The sequence below is a fragment of the Ambystoma mexicanum genome, chromosome 10 (assembly GCF_040938575.1).
Source record: "Ambystoma mexicanum isolate Mex_15411 chromosome 10, UKY_AmexF1_1, whole genome shotgun sequence".
NCBI classification, from domain to species: domain Eukaryota; kingdom Metazoa; phylum Chordata; class Amphibia; order Caudata; family Ambystomatidae; genus Ambystoma; species Ambystoma mexicanum.
Window position 1 is genome coordinate 961,418,840 of NC_090932.1, and position 21,300 is coordinate 961,440,139.

At 46.4% G+C, this 21,300-nt stretch overlaps 1 protein-coding gene across 1 annotated transcript in view; it reads left to right on the forward strand.

The window, feature by feature from the left end:
* The window catches only part of NCEH1 (neutral cholesterol ester hydrolase 1), a 384,956-nt gene extending 364,616 nt beyond the window's left edge, over window positions 1-20,340 (forward strand). Inside the window, exon 5 of the mRNA XM_069618733.1 lies at window positions 10,389-20,340. Coding sequence (XP_069474834.1) covers window positions 10,389-11,006 — 618 coding nt within the window. The 3' untranslated portion in view covers window positions 11,007-20,340. The remainder of the gene's footprint in view (window positions 1-10,388) is intronic.
* Window positions 20,341-21,300: the final 960 nt, after the last annotated feature.

Genomic DNA, 21,300 nt, shown 5'->3' on the forward strand with positions numbered 1-21,300 from the left:
AAGACAAGGTAACCATGCCAGATACAGGCACGGACACCCACACCACAGCCAAACCTCTTCACCCTTTCGAATTCAGGCCAGTATCAACATCAGAGGTTGCCAAGATTCTCTAGCCTAAAACCCTCTAGGTGTCAAGATGACATCTGCCCTGCCCCAAGCCTCAGACTGTCACTGAACTTGCCCCAATTCATCACCTCTCTCCTCAACGCCTCCTTTGCAAAAAAAAATATATCACTCGACCCGAATACCCCTACCAGTTACCGGCCAATTATAATGGTCCCTTTCCTCCTGAAAATACTTGACCGTGCTGCCTACATTCAAATTCAAGAACATTTAGACATCTACAATCTCCTAGGTCTCTGCCAATCAGGCTTCCGTCCTAGACATGGCACCGAAATAGCGCTCCTAGACCTTAAAAACCTGTAACGCTCACCTGGTTCCCACGGAGGCGCGGCGTCGAAGGCGCAGAACTCTGAAGATGGACAGGAAGGGCCCCTCTATTCTGGCTTCCCTGGCTCGTTGGATACCCTCCTGTGCGTGAAAAGGGAGTATTACCAACTGTGGAACAATGCTCAAGCCTCCCACTCCCTTCCAACCCTCCACGATACCTCCTCCACGATTCCCCGTGAAGCCTCACCTTAGGGTTTGGAAGGATGAGCTCTCCATCCTGCTTCTGATGCAGGGGCGCGTTGAAACCCAGTTACTTCACTGGATTGAGGATTGATGGGAGTTCAGGTAAGCTTGACTGTTCAGGTAAGGCGCTGTAAAAGTTCTCTTCAAAAGTTCAAGCTTAATAATAATGTTCGTTGTCTAATTGCAGCAAGCGCTAATGCTTATGTCTTTTTCCCCTTAGGGGCCGGGGTTCGGAGTGCCGGAGATATGGCGCCGACCCGAAGTGAAACAGTTCTGGATGAGCGCTCAGGTAATGTCTTTGCATTCGCTCATTCAATGTCTGTCTTTTTTCCCCATAGGGGCCGGGGTCCAGAGATGCCAGGAAGCGACAGGACCCGAAATGCAGTTGGAATAATCCAACAGGTAAGACTTAAAAGGAAACTGAGCTTTCCTTATTCCTTTTCTCCCTCTCACCTTTGTTCTTGTCTTTTTTCCTCTAGGCGCCGGGGCGTAGCTGAATCCGGAAGATCGCTGTTGAAGATGGAAGCGCCTTGCAAAGGTGAGTAAAATGCAGCTCTGCAGCGATCGAAACGAAATGCCTTTAAAATGATGTCTTCCTTTTCAGGGCCGTTGGAGAAATGACTCCGGGATGCAGATTTAGCAGGTAAGGGCTTTTCTTCTCCTATTCTCTTCCTTTCTCCCCTTGCAGGTGTTCCAGGGTGCTGGTAGGCGTGGCTGAAGTCAGGATGCAGGAGCTGACACGGTGAGCGTCCAGCTGCTAGGTGCAGAACAACGTGAAGCATGTGTGGCTGTTCGGGTGGGGTTTAAATAGCCTTGGAAGAAGTTCCTGGTATGTATCCTTCCACCAATCAGGTATGTATCCTTCCCCGACCACACCCGGGTGGTGAAGTAGTCCTACAGGTTAAGTAGTCCCATTCAGGCCTCAAGAGGGCCTGGATGAAGCAGCAAGGTCTGCATCAGGTAAGTGTGCACCCAAGCACTTAAACACATATCCTCTTCTATGAGCCTGGCGCTTAAGGCGCCAGGACTGGGGTCCGCTATGAGCCTGGTGCCTAAGGCGCCAGGACTGAGTCCAAAGGGCCCCGACTTGGGCCCGCTGAGACTTCCCTGGGGAAAATGATGTCTGCCTCTGGGGTTGCTGGGCCCGGCCTGGCTCCTTAGAGGTAGGCATCATGACAAAACCATAATTGACAACGGTAACCTAGCTATCCTACTGCTCCTAGACCTCTCTGCGGCCTTTTGATTTAGTGATCCACAACATACTGTGGCGCCACCTACCCAGCGCTGCCCAATTCTCTGCTTAAGCTATCTCAAGGATAGAATAATTCCTCTCGGAGCGGGCAATGAGAGTCTTCTCTAACATCGCTAACGCTGCCCCAGCCCCAGTCCTCTGTGGTGTACCCCAAGGATCTTGCATGGCACTAACGTTGTATAACATTTTTACCAAGCCCGCGTTCGACCACCTAGACTAACTTGAAGTGTCGTACACTAATTACGCAGATCCTGTTGAACCTCTCAGGAGACTGACAAAGACTCCCTCATTGTCAATAACCTCTATCAAATGATCCAATCTTGGATGACCCAACATTAACTCTGTCTAAACGACGACAAAACAGAGTTATTACTGGTGGGCGCACAAACAATCATTAAAAAACTCGACCCTAGACACAAACTGTTCATAATAGATGGAAACACTATCACTGTCTCAAAAGAAGTCAAAACCCTGGGCATACAGCTGGATTACTCATTAACCCAAACCAGACAAGTCAATGCAACTGTCTCAGCAGCAGCCTACACGGCTAAACTCAATAACGCATGTAGACCAGACCTCTCACCTGACAACTTGCTCACTTTGGCCAGAGCCCTCATCCTATCAACTCGACTATTGTAATGTTCTGCTGGCTGGCACCTCGACCAGCAGCATTAAAAAACTTCAAGTCACACAAAACAACTCCCTTCGAGCTGCCTTAACCATCCCCAGAAGAGAGCATATATCAGAAACTGCATGCAATGCACGCTGGCTGCCAGTCCATGACAGAATCTGATTTCAAATGCTGGCGATTACCCATAAACGTCTAACCAATACCACACCTAAATATCTCACCAACCTGCTCACCCCAACACAAACTACTAAACCCACACGCGCTACATCAGCTCAACTGCTCTCTGTGCCCAAGTTCAAAAGAACGAATGCTGGGGGTCGCAGTTTCCCAGTAGTAGCTGCTAATAGCCGGAACACTCCCTCGCTAGCCATCAGAAATGATCCATCCCATTTCCCATTCCGCAGAAAACTCTAAACTTGGCTCCTCTCACTGAATATGTAGTCCTACATCTGCTGCAATCACCACACCGCAAATTGTATATTTACTCCTGCTAATACTATACTGAGATTGAGCACTGAGAACATTCAGATAGTTAATCGTATCTTCTATTTAACTTGTATATATTGTAAATTCTGTAAAAACGTACCTGTATTAATTGATGACGTATTGCATGTTGCCTGTGGTAATGACTGTAACAGCAAAATGTTTTTTACCCTGTATCTCCAGCGCCCAGATACCCATGGGTTAGGTGCGCTTTACAGATAATAAATAAAAAATAAATTGCTATATAGGTGAAAAACTATCCCATGCATGTTATGTTGTTGCAGCGTGGGGTGAGAACTTATTGCTACGTTTAGATAAACTTGAAGCAAAGATTCCAATACCGCTGTTCAGAATGCCAAAGAATTTATCTATTGAATATCAAAGATGAGTTTGAGCAGAAGGGTATTGTTTTAGTCTATAACCTTAGGATGCCCATGTGTTATAAGAGTCTCAATGAGACTATTATAGTCGAAGTATTCAGTGCATTTAAGAGGGTAGATAACTTTGATCGTTTTGGCACCCTAAGCAAATTACTGATAAAGACTGTGATATGGTTATCAGGTTTTGGACATCAAACCCAGGGTGATCAGCTATTGGCATCCACAAATGGGTGAAACAAAGTCTTTGTGCCTAGTCGAGAGGTTGATATTCTAAAGCTAGCAACGAATGTCAACAGTGGGCCTTTCATTCAGTACTTGTGGACCGTGAACAGGTTCCCAGTTGCACAATGGCTTATCCTGACAGTTTTATAGTTCAGCAATACTTGCTGCTAAAATTCGATTTAACAACCCTGCTAGAGATCAAGGGGCCCAAAATTCGCCTATGCAGAGGTGCAAGATTATGCCGACTATGTGGTTCTTCAGAAATTGAGTCTACAAAATATATCCTAACACATTGCAAAAGTTTAAAGGGACTAAATACTAAATATCTAAAGTCCTTTGACAATATGATAAATTGTGAAGATTATTCCTATGGGATATGCTAATAATGGATGGAAACAATATTAATTTGAAATACCACATGGTAAAGTTTTACTTGAGATGTTTAGAAATGTTAGATGAGCTGTCTAGAGGTCTATTTTAATATAGGAGTAAACTATAGCTGTAAATGACCATGTACTGTGTTAGATTTTATCTTGTCTCAGACTTTCTTTTGATCTCCAGAATGGGGTCTGGCATGAATGCACATGCTTCTGAATATTCCCCGTCGTCAGGCTGGGAATCCTCGGTAAAAGAAAAAAGTTTCACTTTCACTTACAAACTGTCTTTCTCCTTTAAACCAATCACTGTCCTCTGGGTCATACTGCCCCATCCAATGTCAGTCCTCTCCCTAAGCCCCACCTCTGGCAGCCATCCTACAGGTTTTTTACTGCAGGCTTCAGTGTTGGGAGTCCTCGAGTTTGCTCTATGAGCTACTTCTACATTTGTTCGTGTTTTCGGCGGAATATGTTTCTATTTTTGTTCCAAAAGAGCCTGTGTTTTATCTGCGGACAGCAGGTATCCGTTGTTGGTGAATTTCAGCACCCCTCAAGGGCGAAGATTATCGAAGTTTCCAGAAGGCCCTCCGACCATGACAGAGGAGAAGGAAGGAAGATCCCTTGTCAAGTCCTGCACTAAGTGCGGGCAACAGAATGTGTTTGTGGAAGACGAGCACTTGCAATGCCTCTACTGCCTGCACCCAGACCACAAGGAAGGAGAATGTGAGATATGCCTCGGTTTCTCCAAGAAGAAGACAAAGGATAGGCACAGTAGACTGGTGGTGTGGCTCAATGCCAAAGGCCTCTGCCCCGTGCTCCGAGCAGGGTCATGCCTCACCAGGACAGGCCGGTCCGAAGAGCGGTCTTTTAAGTCCTTTTGAGGGCACCTCATCTGTGGGGGCCCAATACAAGGCCGAGAACCGCAAGTCTGGGACCACCGGGGTCGCTGCAGAAGCGGGTCCCACAGTGTACAGGGCGCGATCGACATCACCCTTTGCTTCCATTGCTAGCCGGCAATAGAGCTCCTCCTTGAAAAGGAAATCGTCCAAATCGGCCAAACTGTGGGAGAAAATCGAAAAGCCGTGGGTGGAGGAAAAGAAAGCTGTGCAGACCAGGCAGGATCAAGCGGCACAGACCAAGACCTTTTTGGCGACCCCGTCGACGACTGCTAGTACCATGAAAGCTGCGGGCGCTGATCCTATGAGGGTAGCTCCAACGGTTCAGAAAGTGTCCCTGCCCCCACGGCCCAATATCGCCAGAGTGACTTTGGAAAAGTCTGCAGGCATGCCAGAAGGGGTGAAACTGGCCCAGACAACCAAGACCAAGATTCCTTGCATACGCTCCACGAGGACGTTGAAGAGGACGACTGCGGCGACGGCTCAGGGCCTAGTTTTGCTGTTCTGCCGTCTCAGCCGAGGGACATTTCCTTTGATATTCTGTGGACTCTACACACCTTGGTGTCAAAGATCCAGATAAGGATGCCTCCGGTTTCCAGTACCTGTGGCCCCCCAGGTCCCTGATCAGCCTCCAACGAAGAAGAGGAAGCGTCCTCCGAAGACCCCCATTTCAGCCTCCTCCACCATGTCCGGTCCCTTCTCCCCCAGCAGACCCAGACACCGGGATCGAGACGGCCACGACGATGGATGAGGACGAAGATATTGTTGCAGGGGACAGTGAATCCCCACATCTGGATGCTCAGCATGGGGCGAGATGGGATCGTTCCACTCCATGATCGCCAGGGCCTGAGGTATTCCAGCTGGTGCCCGAGGAAACCAAGAAGGAGGGCTTCTTGTATCAAAGGTGCGAGACCAAGAGGAAGACGATCATGGTGGTGCCTTTCCTGGATGATGTTTGGGAGGGCCTAGCCCTCATAAAGAATGCTTGCACAGCTCCAGCCAAATGGAATAGGCTGGAGAAGAAATATACAGTGCCGGACTCCGCACCCAAGTGCCTGAGGTCGCAGCCATCGCTAGACTCAGTGATTCTTGCGGCCATGAGAAACCAGTCGCCTAATCCATCCTAGTCTTCTTTGGTCCCTACCGACAGCGAGGGGAAACGGATGGATGCCATGGGAAAGAAGGTGATTCACACTGCAGCGTCCACTATCAAGGCAGCCAATGCACTGGTGATTCTGGCCAGGTACGACAGAGTTGTGGTACAAGCTGGGACCGATCCTGGAGTTCCTCCCCGACGATAAGAAGATGGAGGCCATTGCTCTCTTCCAGGAAGAGGAAGTGGTGTCGGATCACGCCATCACACTGGCTTTGGATGTTGCCGACACAGGGTTCTGGCAAATGGGGAATGGTATCTGCCTTCAACAAGGTTGGATGAAAGCCACTAATTTCCATCAGGAGGTCCAAGTGAAGGTGCTGGACATGCCCTTCGACTGAGAGAATCTGTTTGGGAAGTCGACGAGTCCCTACAGGCCACCAAGCAGGTCTTCAAAAGCGCTCTCCTCATACCGACAGCCTTCCAAATCCTCAACTCAAGAAGCCTACAGGCTGTTCCCAGGCCTACGGTAGCGGAGGACAGCATCGCCCGCAGGGCAGGACGCCGTCACCGAAGCAAGTCTGAACCGACAGGGGCGTTGGGCCCCCACTCGTGCACCCGGAGGGAGGCCGGCTGACTAGGTTCGACAGCGAGTGGAGAAAGATCACCACCAACAGATGGGTGCTGGATGCTCTCGCACAAGGACACACCCTGGAGTTCCAACTCGGGTGTCTGCGGATCCTTCCAGATCCCCGTCAGTAGCAGCACATCCCTCAGCTTCTGGAAGAGGTAGGGGCCATGCTGCAAAAAGGGGCGATAGAGCCGATTCCCCCAACTACTCTGGTGCTCAGGAGTCTATTCCAGTCAGAAAGAAGACTGGGCTGGAGGCTCATCCTAGACCTACGACGTCTGAACAAATACCTCAAATCCCAAAAGTTCAGGATGATCAGGTTGCAAAACGTGCTCAACCAACTGGAAAGGAAACTTCTTGACGTCATTGTACCTGGAGGGCGCCTATGTCCATGTCCCCATTCACAAGAAACATCTGAAATGTATGTTTCGTAGTGCAGGGACAGCACTAGCAGTTCAAGGCCCTACTTTTCGGCTTGAAGTCGGCCCCCAGAGTGTTCACGAAATGCCTAGCACCAGTGGCAACCCATCTGCGTCTACAGGGCATACACGTATACCTGTATCTAGACCACTGGCTGATTTGCATCTGCTCATGGGAGCTGGCCGTCGGACACCTGGGGACGACAGTTCGGCTACTGACGGATCTGGGATTCTCCTTCAACTATCTAAAGTCCTGCTTAATGCCATCGTAGAACGCACTGTTCCTAGGTGCCAAACTCAATACGGTGTCCTGCCTAGCGTCACCCTCGGTGGAGAGGCTACCAGCCATTCAAGGAAATGTGCAATGACTGTCGTCGACAAAGACAGCCACGGTGCAGGCCATCAATCGTTACTGAGCATGATGATGTCCTGCATCTACCTCGTCCGTCTCTGCAGGTTGCAGATGCGACCCCTTCAGGAATTCTTGGATGCCTGCTTGATGCAGGTGTCTGGAAGTTTCACGGACAAGATCTCTCAACAAAGAGTTCTGTCGGGCTATTGGTTGGTAGGGCATATGCTCCAACATCGCCCAAGGCATGGGGTTTCAAAACCCACCATACCAGAAGACGCTCACCACAGACTCCTCTCAGGAGGTTTGGGGAGGGCACACCGGACCTCTGCATGACAGACCTCTGCATGACAGAGGCCTGTGGCTGCCAGAGGAGGCAGATCTTCATATCAACATCCTGGAGCTACGGCAGTGTTCTGGGCCTTCAAGTCGTTCCTCCCATCTCTGAAAGGCAAGGTGGTGAGGATCTTCACAGACAACACCACCACCATGTTTTACATCTGGAAGCAGGGGGGCACTCAATCCCCAGCCCCCTCCAATGAAGCGCAGGACTTGTGGTGCTGGGCCATCGGACAGGGGATGTTCCTCGTCCCTCGCCACCTGGTGGGAGTCAAGAACACCATTGCAGACTCCCTCAGCAGGGAACTGCGCTCCTGCCATGAGTGGGAGCTTCTTCAGGATCAGGTGGTCCACCTATTTGTCAAATGGGGGCAGACCCCAAATTGATCTGTTTGCGACGATGGCGGACTCCAAATGCCAGAGGTTTGCCAGCAGATTCCACGCGCTGAGGAGCCTGCGGGACGAGTTCACCTTCCTGTGGGAAGGGCTGTTGCTGTACGCATTTCCTCCGTTCCCTTTCCTGCTACGAGTCATCAATATACGCAGTGTCATTGCAGGATGATACTCTTCGCCTCGGCGTGGCCGAGGCAGATTTGGTATCCAGACCGTCTCAGCCTGTCAGAGACGCCTCTGTTGAAGCTGGCAGTGGCTCTGGATCTTCTCACCAGAGAAGGAGGCGCAATTCTTCATCACACCCTAGGATCACTGAACCTGAGAGCCTGGTTCCTGCAGCCCTATAGTTTGGAGGATATCCGTTGCCAGCAGACTGCATGGAGGTCCTCGCCAAGGCCAGGGCGTCCTCAACCTTCAAGTGCTACAGTCACAAGTGGAAGCGTTTCGCTATGTGGTGCCGGTCACAGAAGATTACCCCTCTGAGGGTTACGGCCACACAGATCCTTCCCTACTTGCTATCCTTGGCCAAGGCCGGACTGTTGCATGCCTCCAAGGTACATCGGTCGGCTATCTCCCGCTACCCAGGTCCCCAGGAAGATCTTCACTTTTGTCCCACCGACTCATCAAGGAGTTTCTCAAAGGACTTTTCAGATGTGAAGTCTCCTGTCCCGGCGTAGGAGCTTGACGTTGGTTGGACAAGACTTATGGGGGGCCCCCTTCGAGCCTATGCATCAGGCTCCACTCAAGTTTCACTCGTAGAAAACAGCTTTCATTGTGGCCATCACCCATGCCAGAAGGGTAGGTGAGATTCAGGCCCTATCCTGCAAGCAACCGTAACTGAATTTCCACAAATGGGGGGGTGGTACTGCGTATGTACCCCTCTTTCATGCCAAAGGTTCTGCTGGAATTCCAGCTCAACAAGCCTTTGGTGTTACCTGTTTTTTCCCCGAAACCTTCATCACCGGCGGAAAGGGCCTTGCACTCGCTGGACGTTGCTCGTGCCCTGAAGTTCTACGTGACACGCACAAAGAGTTTTTAATAGACTTCATAACTGTTCGTAAACTTTGGTTCTGTGAACCATAGGAAGGCCTTGTCCAAAGCTTCCATTTTAAGGTTGCTCTCTGGTTGCATTACGCACTCATCGGTTGGCGAACGGCCCGCTGCCCCGCCGTCCGAGAGCCCACTCCACCAGAGCGAACGCTGCGACGACAGCGTTCCTGTCTGGTGTGCCCCTGCTGCACATCTGCAGGGCTGCTACATTGAGGTCCACGCACACCTTCACAAAGTTCTACTGCGTCGACAGGGATTCCACGGAGGAGTCCAGAGTCAGCCAAGCTGTGCTAAGCAACCTGTCGCTTGAGGTGAGCCTGTACCATAGGTAAGAGTTAATTGCTTCTGTTGAGCCATGCCACCTCCCGTGGTTGTGTAATATTGTACTGCTATGTATTCGTTAATCATGAGCATGTGAATCCATGCCAGACCCCATGCTGGAGAAGGTTTAAGTTACTTACCTGTAACTATTGTTCCCCAGCATGGGTCTGGCATGGATTCACATGCAAACCGTCCCTCTGACCCCTCTGCAGCTCTTCTTAGTCATACTGCCACTTTACGTGCTTAACAAATCTGAAGATAACTGCCAGAGGAGGGGCTTAGGGAGAGAACTGTAATTGGATTGGGGCAGCATGACCCAGAGGACAGTGAATGGTTTAGAGGAGAATTTTTTTTAAGTGAAAGTAATACTATTTTTTTTCTTTTACCGAGGATTCCCAAACGGCAGGGAATATCCATGAGCATGTGAATCCATGCAAGACCCATGATGGAGAACAATAGTTACAGGTAAGTAACTTAAACCATAAAGCAGTGTGCAATGGATCAGCCAACATCCCATTGTTTAAACTAATCAATAATACCCGTTTCTGAGAGATGACAAGTACAATGGCCCATGTACCTAGTTAATAGTCCTGAGTTGCGCTTAGACGTTTAATGTGGCCCGTTATAAAAATAGTTCGGTTTTCATTGATCGTTTTCCTTTTCAAGAATGATGCTGTTAACGCACAATGCAATTTCATTGTTTTTCATTGTATTTAGGTTTATCATAGATTCACTGTAATTAATATGGCCTTCCCTATTTGCTAAATCTATCCTCTGAGCAAAATCTTCATTGGGATAATGGCATCAAAACAATTAAATAAAGTTGCTAAGTTAAACATTATTTGTATTGTCAACATTTTTGAGTCAAGATTAGACCTTGGAGGAATATTCATATACACCTATTTTTTGTCTTTTTCTGCAGTTTGCGCGAGACAGCAGTGTAGTTCATAAATTCAAGCTCCAGGCGCTGATCTATCCAGTTCTTCAGGTGCTGGATTTCAATACCCCGTCCTATCAAAGTAACAAGGACATGCCCGTCAACCCCCGCTTTGTGATGGCGAAGTTCTGGTTGGACTATTTCAATGGCGATCACAGCTTTGTCCACGCAATGCTTGTGAACAATCATACCTCGATGGACCATGCCCAAGCAGAAACCCTCCGAGCCCGGCTGAACTGGAATTCGCTCTTGCCGGCACAAGTCAAAAAGCACTACCAGCCTGTGATGCAAAGCATGGGTACTCCCCATATCCTTCAGAAAATACCAGCACTGCTGGATGTACGTGCTTCCCCGCTTGCAGCAGCCAAGGAAACCCTGCAGCTTTTGCCCAAAACCTATGTATTGACTTGTGAGTATGACGTGCTCCGGGACGACGGGATCATGTATGTGAAACGTTTGGAGGAGGCTGGCGTCGAAGTTGAACATGACCATTATGACGACGGCTTCCACGGCTGCATGATATTTGCAACGTGGCCTACCTATTTCTGTGTGGGGATTCGAACACGTGACAATTATATCAAGTGGCTTGATGAAAACCTGTGAAGTGAAGCCCTTTGTAATATATATGGTGTCAGGGCAATGGCAATGCGACTGCAGAAAAATTATATACATTGCAGGGTAGTATTGGTCACAATTTGTAAAAAGTATGTTTGCATAGTTAAGAGATATTTAACCCTACCTGTGCCATCGGCTGTACATGAACATGGCTTACAAAGGTGGTCCTTTTTGCCATTATGAATATTTATACAGCCCACTTGTGGGAATTGGCCCCTGCTCAGTGCCCCGAATGTGGTTGGGATAGCTTTAAATGCAGTCCTTGGAAAAGCGGACACATTTGACCACTGGCATTGGGAACGTTAATATTACCAATGTATGTTGAAAGCATCGCTTATGTGCTTACCTTTCATTGGGAAAGTGCATTGTCTTCAACAATAAAAAAAGCCTCATTTTTCAAGGATTGTGATCTCAATTGAGAATAGGGATTTCTCTGTAAACTGACACCCAAAGCCTTCCCAGGGATACATGGATGTGTTCTAGGCAGACTCAAATCTTAAGCTCTTCACGGCCGTAGTAGGAGCGATAAAACTCAATATGTATCAAACTAATGGGAGCAATCGTGTTCCTAGTTGCTTTATAAAGAGCACTCCTTTGTTCATTGTGTATGTAAATGTTTTGATTGACGAAAAGCCATGCTCCATACTCAAAAATTGAAGAGATTTTGTGCTGTGCTGCCAATCTGGAAAATAAAAACTGGAAGACGTATTGGGTGGGGCTTCTATGGCCCTATGTGGGAGAATGTATAAGGACAGAGCACACGTAACCCACAGGTACAATTCTTCCAAGGAGGTTTGTTTGTCTTGCTGCTGTTCGGGGACATATACCCCATGTGCTTGTTTTAAGCAACAAACCAATGCATTTATTGAAGCTACCTTTATTTTTGAAACCACTTCTTTGTCCAATTAGATATAACAGTAAAGGTAACTTTTGAAAGTTTGTTATTCAGCGAGCTAAAGCTCCTAGTATGTGTTTGTCAATACATTTGCCCATTTTTATGTTGGTCTGTTTTGTTCATGTGCACAGCTACTATGTACCATGTTAATGCAGAGAGTTTTTGCATTAAGTTCACCTGGGTATATTGTATACATATATGTACACACTTTGTACCTCTCTGTGGTGGGGAGGTGTAGGGAATTGGGCAAAACGAGGTTGCCCATTAATCACCTGCTCAAGGTGCCACTCAACCATGTTTTCCCAATTTCTTTGTCATAGTCACAAAAACAATTACATTATTTGTTTTCTCCAGTTCATTGTGTTATAGCATGTAGAAGGTTACATGTCTTTATAACAAAACCTTTTATGTAGAATGCACTTCTATCGAATATTTTATAACGAAAAATATAACAAATTTGTTTTAGATTTTTGGGGAGTCCACTCCGAAACCCCCGTTTCCCACCCCTAAAGTGCACCCCAACCGTTTCCCCACAAGATTTAACCCTTTACCCCACCGCTAAATGCATTCTTCATAAAATGTTTTGTTATACAATATTTGTTATAAAATCATTCGTCAGAAAAAGTTCAATATAAAGACTGCATACTACTGTAGAACATAGTGCTCCACAGTACGTGGCATCCATTACCAATTCAATCTTTTTAATATCGTTCTTTTGAGTTGGTGGCATTTAGTTAGAGGTATCTAATTATGTATCGTAGTGTGGGTGTGCGGGGGTGAGGTATGTTAGTATGCGTGTGTGGTTGGTAACCCCAGCCTATGTGCAATGGATAGATAATTCTTTAGGAATTTATATAGCCTGAAAATACAGTTTTTCATCTCACCATTTAACATGGGTTTTAAATTGCACCCTAAATCTTGGCCATATAGACGATGAATGTTATGATATAACAGATGCCAGAGGGGCTTCTAGATTTTTGCAAATGTTATAATATACACTAAACTTCAAATTAACATTTTTTAAACATTTTTATTAGGTCTCTTTACTGGAAATAAACTGGAAGAACTTTCCGCGCATGCCCTTTCTATGGGGTGCATACTTCAGTCAAAAGGAAATTGCCACTTACTTTAAAGGACCGCTGTCTTTTGTGACAGAATATGTCCTGTGTGGTTGTGTTATGGTGGGTCGTAGCTTCAAAATTGGAGACACAACCAAAAGACCTAAAAGCAAGACTGTCAGTAAACAATATTTAGTTTTAGTTTTATAATAATCTTTATTGTGATTAGTTCAAATTGAACTTTACACAAATTTTAACTTTCGAGACAATTCATAATCAATCATTTCAGCTATACAACACACAAGCAACATTACAACAGCAACATGGGACATAAATAATAGCATAGCTAAATGTTTTCCAAAACTTAAGATCTACTTACCCAAGTAATACGTTTGTAATAGACAATAAAAATCATTTCAAACAGTCCGTTTTTCAATTCATTCCAAACAGTCAATTCATACATTAGATTCCAGCCCATGTTAAGTTGATTGATATTAGTTGCAGATACTTCAACCTATGATTGCAGCCTAAAGAGGCATCAGCTTCGTCACTTGGAGCCAGACCCGGTACGGGGCTCTCTGTGAGGAAATAGTCTGTATTGAGGCAGTAATACCAGAAAGAGACTATTAAAATTGCCTCATACCTATGGACCAGACTTCTGAGATTGCACATGTATGTAGTTCCAATTACTACACACTGAGTCAAAACATGCTTAGCTGTTTCAATCTTGTCAGGCAGTTTACAAATGTGGCAACAGCAGGCCTTAGTAGCTATTTGCATCTGGGGACCTTGTACAGCCAATGCTGGCAGTTGGTTAGTCCAAAGCTGTAGTATGAACCATCTTACTGCAATCTTTGGGCGGCAGTTTGCTTTCTCAAGCAAGCATGATGGGAGGTCAGCTATGTACAGATTGAACAGGGGAGCCAGAATGCAACCTTGTTAAGACTCCCCTGTTTATCCGTATTGGTGTTGTGACCATACCTTCATTATCTAACCTCACCCGTGCCCAATTGTCACTGTGGAGCAGAATCAGTATTTGAAATAACAGCCCGGACACCCATTTTTCCTGAGATTTGACCACAAGATCTCCCTGTTAACTTGGTCAAATGTAGATTTAAAATCCACAAATGCAACATACAATGTTGTCGCTTTTACTGCGGGTGGTCTATATTAAAGAATCCTGGGCTCTGATGTTGTGAACGGTCACTGATGCTAGACGAAAACCAGACTGAAATGGTTGGAGTTGGTTATTCGCACCCACCCATTTTTGCAGCTCTTTTAATACCCATGAGGCAAAAAGTTTACCGGTAACATCCAACATGGACAGCAGTCTGTAATTATTAACATTCATCCGCTCTCCTTTCTTAGCAATGGGTATAAACACAGACTGCTGCCATGAGATCGGTACTCTTCTTTCTATACAAACTCAGGCGAACAAAACAACAAAGAGATGTGCCCAATTTTCTGAATCGCTCTCAAGGACCACATTGGCGGAGTCGTTGGGGCCTGGTGCTCTTGATGTCTTAAGCTTGTTTATAGCAGCCACTAGGATCTTCCAACTCGTAGCCAGCGGCCAAGCCGCTTCTGACCTGGCAGTTGCTCGGGGGACTACAGGATCCAAGAATTTAGAGGAGATGTGGCCACTCCAATCTACTCCTGGTATAGGATTTAAAATCTTCATTCCTCTCTCATCCTGGGTTGTTGCCAGTATGTTCCATATTGCTCCAGTATCTCGTCTTTTAAAGACTTGTACAAACCGCTGCCACTTCCACCGTACAATCATGATCTTATGATGCTTAAGCCATGAGTGATAATATTTTTTATACTAGTAATTTTGCGATTTTGTTCACGCATCTTTGTCTAACGCTTTAGTGAACCGTGTGTCGCTGGCCACAATAGGTGTGACTCCCCTGTTACTTGCCCCCATTTTGTGTCATCTGAAAAAGCCATTCTTTGATTTCATTGGCACTTTTCCCTTTAAGCCCTCCAGTCAAAGCGGCACTGTTGGAAGACCATAGCACATAATTTTCCTATTTTGGTCTGGGTGCAGCTTACGCAGTTTCCCGTGTGGTTTGGCATCAGGCCACCACACATGAGATTATCATTCTCTCTGATGTTCCTATTCAGGTTCAGTATCATCATTGCCTGATCACTAAATTCATTAGGAATTCACCTGCTCTCATAGGCAGTTGTTACGGCAAAGTAGTCCAACATGGCCTTTCTCCCCCCAGCAAACCACTTAGGGCCACCTGGTTGGTGAACCCCCACCCCCGTCCAACCATTAAGCAAGAACAGATTCTATTCCTGAAAATAACAGAGCCACTGCTTCCCCCTAGCATTTGAGATTTTATGTGACATGACACTATGTTCGACCACGTTTTTGTACACTGCACCACCTGACTTGTCCATACATCTGGCATTCCAGTCCCCACATACAATTGCCAGATTATTAGCTGCGAACTCTTCCCCATCGCATTAAAATGAGGTCTAGGTTATCAAACACTTCTTCGGTGACTTTCGTAACCGGCGGGTCCTAGATGTTTACAATCAACAAACATTGCAATTCTCCACCTACTCCTGAGGGTCTCCTCTACCAAGACGTTACTGCTAGTAGCTCTTATTGAGACTAGGGTGGATTGAGGTAGTTTCTAACAATCAGGAGCCCTCTAACTGGGCGACTCACACTCCCCTTGTTAGACTCTAACTGTAAGGTAACGTATCCATCTATCTTGATATTAAACGTAACCCAGGTCTCTTGTATTGCAAATATGTTGTAGCCTGTCTGGTTACAAAAGGGCAGGTCCAGGGGTAACCTATGTGCAAATCCCCTGGAGTTCCAACCCAAGGTTGAGCAACTTATCTGTTTATTCCTAGTTTTAGGTAGCACTCGCTGTAACCATTCCCAACCCTTGGCGCTATCAAACTTCCCTCCTGAATCTGGTACAGTGTTTGCAGTGGGAGCTTTGTCGACCAACTGGGATCTTTTGCACTGCAGAGAACATGTTGGCAACTCAACCCTAGCCAACTTTGTGTCCGGCACAAATCCCAAATATTTCAATGATGCCTGATGTTGGTGTATCAGTGCAGCAGTCTCGGTCATACAGCAGTGTATCATTTACACCTTTCTGGGTAGAGTGCTGAGAGGTTCTATAAAGTCAGTCACCCGAATTCAGGAGCCTCAGCGAAGGTACTTTGTTGAATAAAACCATGAGGGCTGGACAATTTAAATTCTGATTCCCACCAGTATCCACTCCCGGGCCAATAGTGAATACTTTTGGGTCCAAATTCACAAGGGCCCATTCCACAAAGGAGGGAATGTGCTGTTGGTCACAATGTGATGATATGGATACCGCATTTTTTTCTTCTGCATTAGATGGCATCGTAGTTGCTGGTAGCTTTGTTTTCTATGGTGGTAGGCACGGGCAGCACTGTAGAGGCCGTCTGTTTTGGATAGTCTTCCTTCACCAGCCAACTGGATAGTGTCACTACATTTTGGGCCGATCTCCTCTTGGTGTGTGCTGCTAGTTTCCTTACCTTTTTTGATATTACATTTATATCAGATCTTACTGTAGAGTTAAGGGCTGTATTTCAGAGTTGTTCATCTGAATACGATGGACCTTTTCAGTCTTAAGCACCCTATTCTGTAGCCTGTTTGCCAGCCGTTGCTGTTTACGAGTAGGGTAGCTTGCCGGCGAGGTTACATCTGTCTCATTTATGTTATGTACCTCTTGGTTGTCAATGAGCGTACCGCCAGAAGGCTGGGGAGAAGTAGATGCATTAAAAGTACCGGCCTGGGAGGTGCAATGGCCCGCAATCCGTTTTTTCTCCGCCATTATCTCATGAAGTTGTGTGAGAACGTACCCCTGCCTTTCTAGGTCTTTGTGAATCTAGACAAAGTTTCAACAGTATCTTGACAGAAAATTGCAGAACACTGTAGCTAGGATTGCTCTTGACTTCTGCTTCTAGGTTGTCATGTAGGCTATGATTATTACTGGATGGCGATGCAATAGAATCGTTGTTCGTGTTGTATATCAATTTGGGACTTGCCGATAGCCTCTGTTAAGAAACCGGTTTCAGTAGGGCGTCTGTGTCACCTCTGTCTATGGAAGTAACTGGGGCTTCTTAACTCGCTGTGATTCTTGAGTCAATCTGAACACCTCCCTGAAGGGCTTAGCACATGATCAGAAAAGACTTGTTATCAATGTTTTGTGTGATGTTACTCATTCTCACCAGTGCTCATGGCCTAGTCAACAGTGGCCAGGTGGGGTGGGGTGGATTTTCCGAGTGAATAGTCTTTGTTGGAAAATATGCCATCATTGTCCCTCTCCGACTTTATGGGGCCACTGCAATTAGATTTGTATTGTCTGAACTTCTTCCTAAATCCATGTCAGGGGAGCCGCCCACTGCCACGATAAAGTTGTTTGATATCTTTTTGGATCTCGGACCCATACGGCTTTGTTTTGTGTGAAGAGTATGCTTTGGGGCGACTTTGTGCTTTGCTGCTCGGGGCTGTGATCAATAGATGATGCCTTGGCACTGCAAGCGCACAATGAATAGGTATGTAGACAGTCTGAAACTCAATCAATAAGCTGTGCTTCAAGCTCACCTTGAAATGAGGGATAGCGGGCTCAGACACCACCTCATCTTAGCTTCAACAGGGTCCAGCGGTAGTGAGGACCCTGCCGGCACTGAGCAGACCACGTAAGCCAACCACTTTTGCTAACCGCGCAGTGCTCCGTGCTGTGCCGGTGGTTTTCTGGTGGCAAGCTGCAACGGGATTAGGCTCCTCCTCAAGTGCAGGCAACTGTAGAAAGACTTGGTTGCAAACACATGAGCAGACCACTCAAGCCAACCGCTTCTGCTAAGCGTGCCGTGTTCTGCCAGCGGTTTTATGGTGGCAAGCCACAAAGGGCTGAGACTCCTCCTCGAGTGCAGGCAACTGTAGAAAGAATTGGTTGCAAACAAATAAGCAGACCACTTAAGCCAACCACTTCTGCTAACCACACTCCGCGCAGTGCTGGCGGTTTTATGGTGGCAGCCTGCAATGGGCTGAGGCTCCTTGAGTGTAGGCAACTGTAGAAAGACTTGGTCGCAGACTCACAAGTAGACCACTTAAACCAACCACTTCTGCTAACTGCACAGTTTTATTCAAACCAATGTAGGGAAGTAAAAACGATCATGCCATTACTGTGTGATAATATTTCACCTTTCTGGTTTTGCGTTTACTACTGGTGTGTTTGCTCCACCCTCCTTCAGACGCCTTGACACAAGTACACATTGCAAATCACTTTTGCATAGAATGGAACTATGGAAGCCTGTATGCATGTGTGGTTCCACCTTCATACTCCTCTTATGCACCTACCGATTTCTATACCTGACACTTCTCTCTACTTGAACCAAACAGAAGATTCTTGCAAATGTACGTTTTTTATCTGCTTGAGAAATGTTGTTCCTCTGCCTCCTGGCTTCTCGACTTTGCTTTTTTGCTGTTTAAGCATTGTGATAAAGTCCTCTGCATCACTTCAGTAGTTGATGGTGGGTTTTCCAAGGGCAGCATGCAAAGAAACACTGGCTGGTGACTGTCCCATTGCTTCATCACAGGCCATTCAGAGGTCCAATACCCCCTCACCGCACTAAGCTTTCAGGGCAGTGCAGCAAAAGGGGTTAATTCCTAATCAAGACCCTTGGAATAAACCGAGAAGGCAAGTGCTCTCCATCTGAGAGAGCGTGTAGCTCCATTGAAACAAACCTCCAAAACCAGTGTAGAAAAAGCTGCCTTTCTATTTAGGGAAAACATTTCCGTTCACTAGAGAATGGTATCCTGTCCCCTAACATTAAACTTTCTCCAAAACATAAGCAAAGTAATTTCACAACTTAAAAGGGGCATCCAATGTGTCTGAGAGTCCCACTGAAAAAATATTGCCAACCTGCTGGTTTCCAACCTGGGATTGTATCAAAGGACAAACAGAGTCGCAAAAGGCAGAGTTTTTCTGCTGAGAATACAATGTTTCCCTGAGCACACGTGCAATTCAATAAACCGAGGCATTTAAAAAGCTTAACCAGTATCTTTCCAGCATTGGGGCCACTCACTGTGAGTTCATGGACTTTCAGTACAGTACAAGCAGTACCGGGTAAGATCTTGGAGGGATTAATGGGCTTCAAGATATTGGCTAGGTCAGGCCTACATTTGGTCCAACACACTAAGTCCAAAAAAGACCCAGATATGCTCATGGCCCATAACCAATCACAACCTGATGTCAATCAAAGATCACAGGTGTTCAACCTCATCAGAAGTCCCACCCAGGAGGTTGAGGGAAACCCTGATAAAAGACAGGCAATCCAGTATGCCAGTATGGATTGCCAGAGCAGGAGGCTTGGGTTAGTAAAGGCTGTAGATGGGAACAATAATTGGCTGGAGAGACTTGAGGAGGAGGTAACCTCTACAGAGAGAGAAGGAATCGATGAGACCAAAAGGGGGAAATGAGGTCAGATCGGAAGGGAAGGGGTGCCATCAGCAGGAGTGGTGGGTGGTAGTGTAGGAGAGGTTTCTTGGTAGAGAGGAGGGAGTGGTGGTGGTAACAACCCAAGGAGGTACTGGCGAGTTGGTCATAGGGATAATAGCTCAAGGTTTTAGAGAGGAGATGGTGGAGATGAGAACAGCCCCAGGTAGTAGAGAGGGACTGGTGGTAATGCAAGCAGCCCAAGTTGGTAGTCGAGGTGGTGTTGATGCTAACAAATGAAGGTTGTAGAAAAGAGATGGTAGCAATAAAGAAAGGGAACATTCTTTATTTCGACCACAACGACCCATAAAAGATAACAGAGGCGTTGCTTGGGGGGCTATAGCCCCGGGTCTTTTGGTTGACGCCCGGATAGAAGCTCAGGGGTTACAACCAAAAAGGTAAGCTAGCCACAGTCCTGACAATCCCAAAATTAGCAAAGCCCCTGATCTTTTACAGACATAGCAACACCCCTGACAAATTAAAATATTACAACAGTACAAAAAACAAATGCATGCAAAAGCACAGTAAAGAATCCAAAGTGTGAATGAATAAGGAATAGTAAAGATTCCAGTTAAGCTATTTACACTGCAATAAACTTACTCTCAATTCCAACGTGAGATCAATAAATATTGAAACCTTGGATGCACAGTTTGCGTTTGGAAAAGATGATCGCAACCTTAAGCGTTGTTGTGGTGAGGAGTAGTAAGACCTCTGGTTATAACAAGGAAGGGTCCGCCATATAACCAGATAAAAGTGGGAGTGTGGAGGCAAGGCCATCTTGTTCGTTATTTTATTTTGAAGATCCACTTATTTTAAATGTAGGTTGCCCCTACTTCTGTACACTTCTTAAATAAAGGCTTGGAACTACAGTACTGAGATTTGGTGTCCTTCTTGATTCTAGGCATTCCCCCCACGACAGCCACAACACTTCAGCTTCAAACAATGCACAATTTTATGTGAGGTTCCATGAAATTGGAAAGAAGACATAACCCTGATATTTAAACATGCACATCACAGGAGGAACAAATCATGTACAGGTCTGCCACCAAAGGTAGATGTTACCTTGAAGAACCTTCCTCAATGCAGTAAAGTTGCAAAGAAAATCCACCCACAATGGAGCAATAATTGGAGGCTTCCAGGAAGAAGAGTTGCCTAGGCCCCAGTGTCTAGACACCCCAAACATGACGGCTAGTCCTGAGTGGTCCAGTCTTTTATTCACCGCCCTAGAAGTGTTATAAGACTAAGAGACTTCTCCCATGCTTTTGGATAAAGGCTACTGGGATTACTTTGCGCCAGTTCTGTGCTTCATGCTGGACATTTTCTGTCACTTATGTTAACTCTGAGCTCCCGGAAAAAAACAGAGGGAACCCTTTGTGCTGCCAATGACATTCCACACAGGGAAACCTGACCTGGACGCCAGTACCTACCGGCTTTCTATACTGGCCTTCTCAGTGTAGCCTTCCTTCTCTATTGGACCAGAAGTCTTTTCCTCATCTGTACGAGGTATGGGTTGCTGCTACTGAAATGCCTGTTTGGACAAAGGTGCTCCTGTTTGGCCATACATGCCATGTGTGTCATTTGTTTTCATCCTGTCCCTTTTGACTCCACAGCGACAGTATTGGGCTTTCTTTTTAGCCGCAAAAGCCAGACAACCATCTTGATGCTGATTTTACTCAATGACAAACCTACTCATCAGGTTGCTGACCTTGAAGAACATGTGAAGACCAAAAAAATAATTCCTTGTGATTAGCCTCATGTTTTTGATGGACTGGATCAATTAAAACCCCAAGGATCTCAGTTCATAGTGCAATGCTCCTTGTGGCCACAAC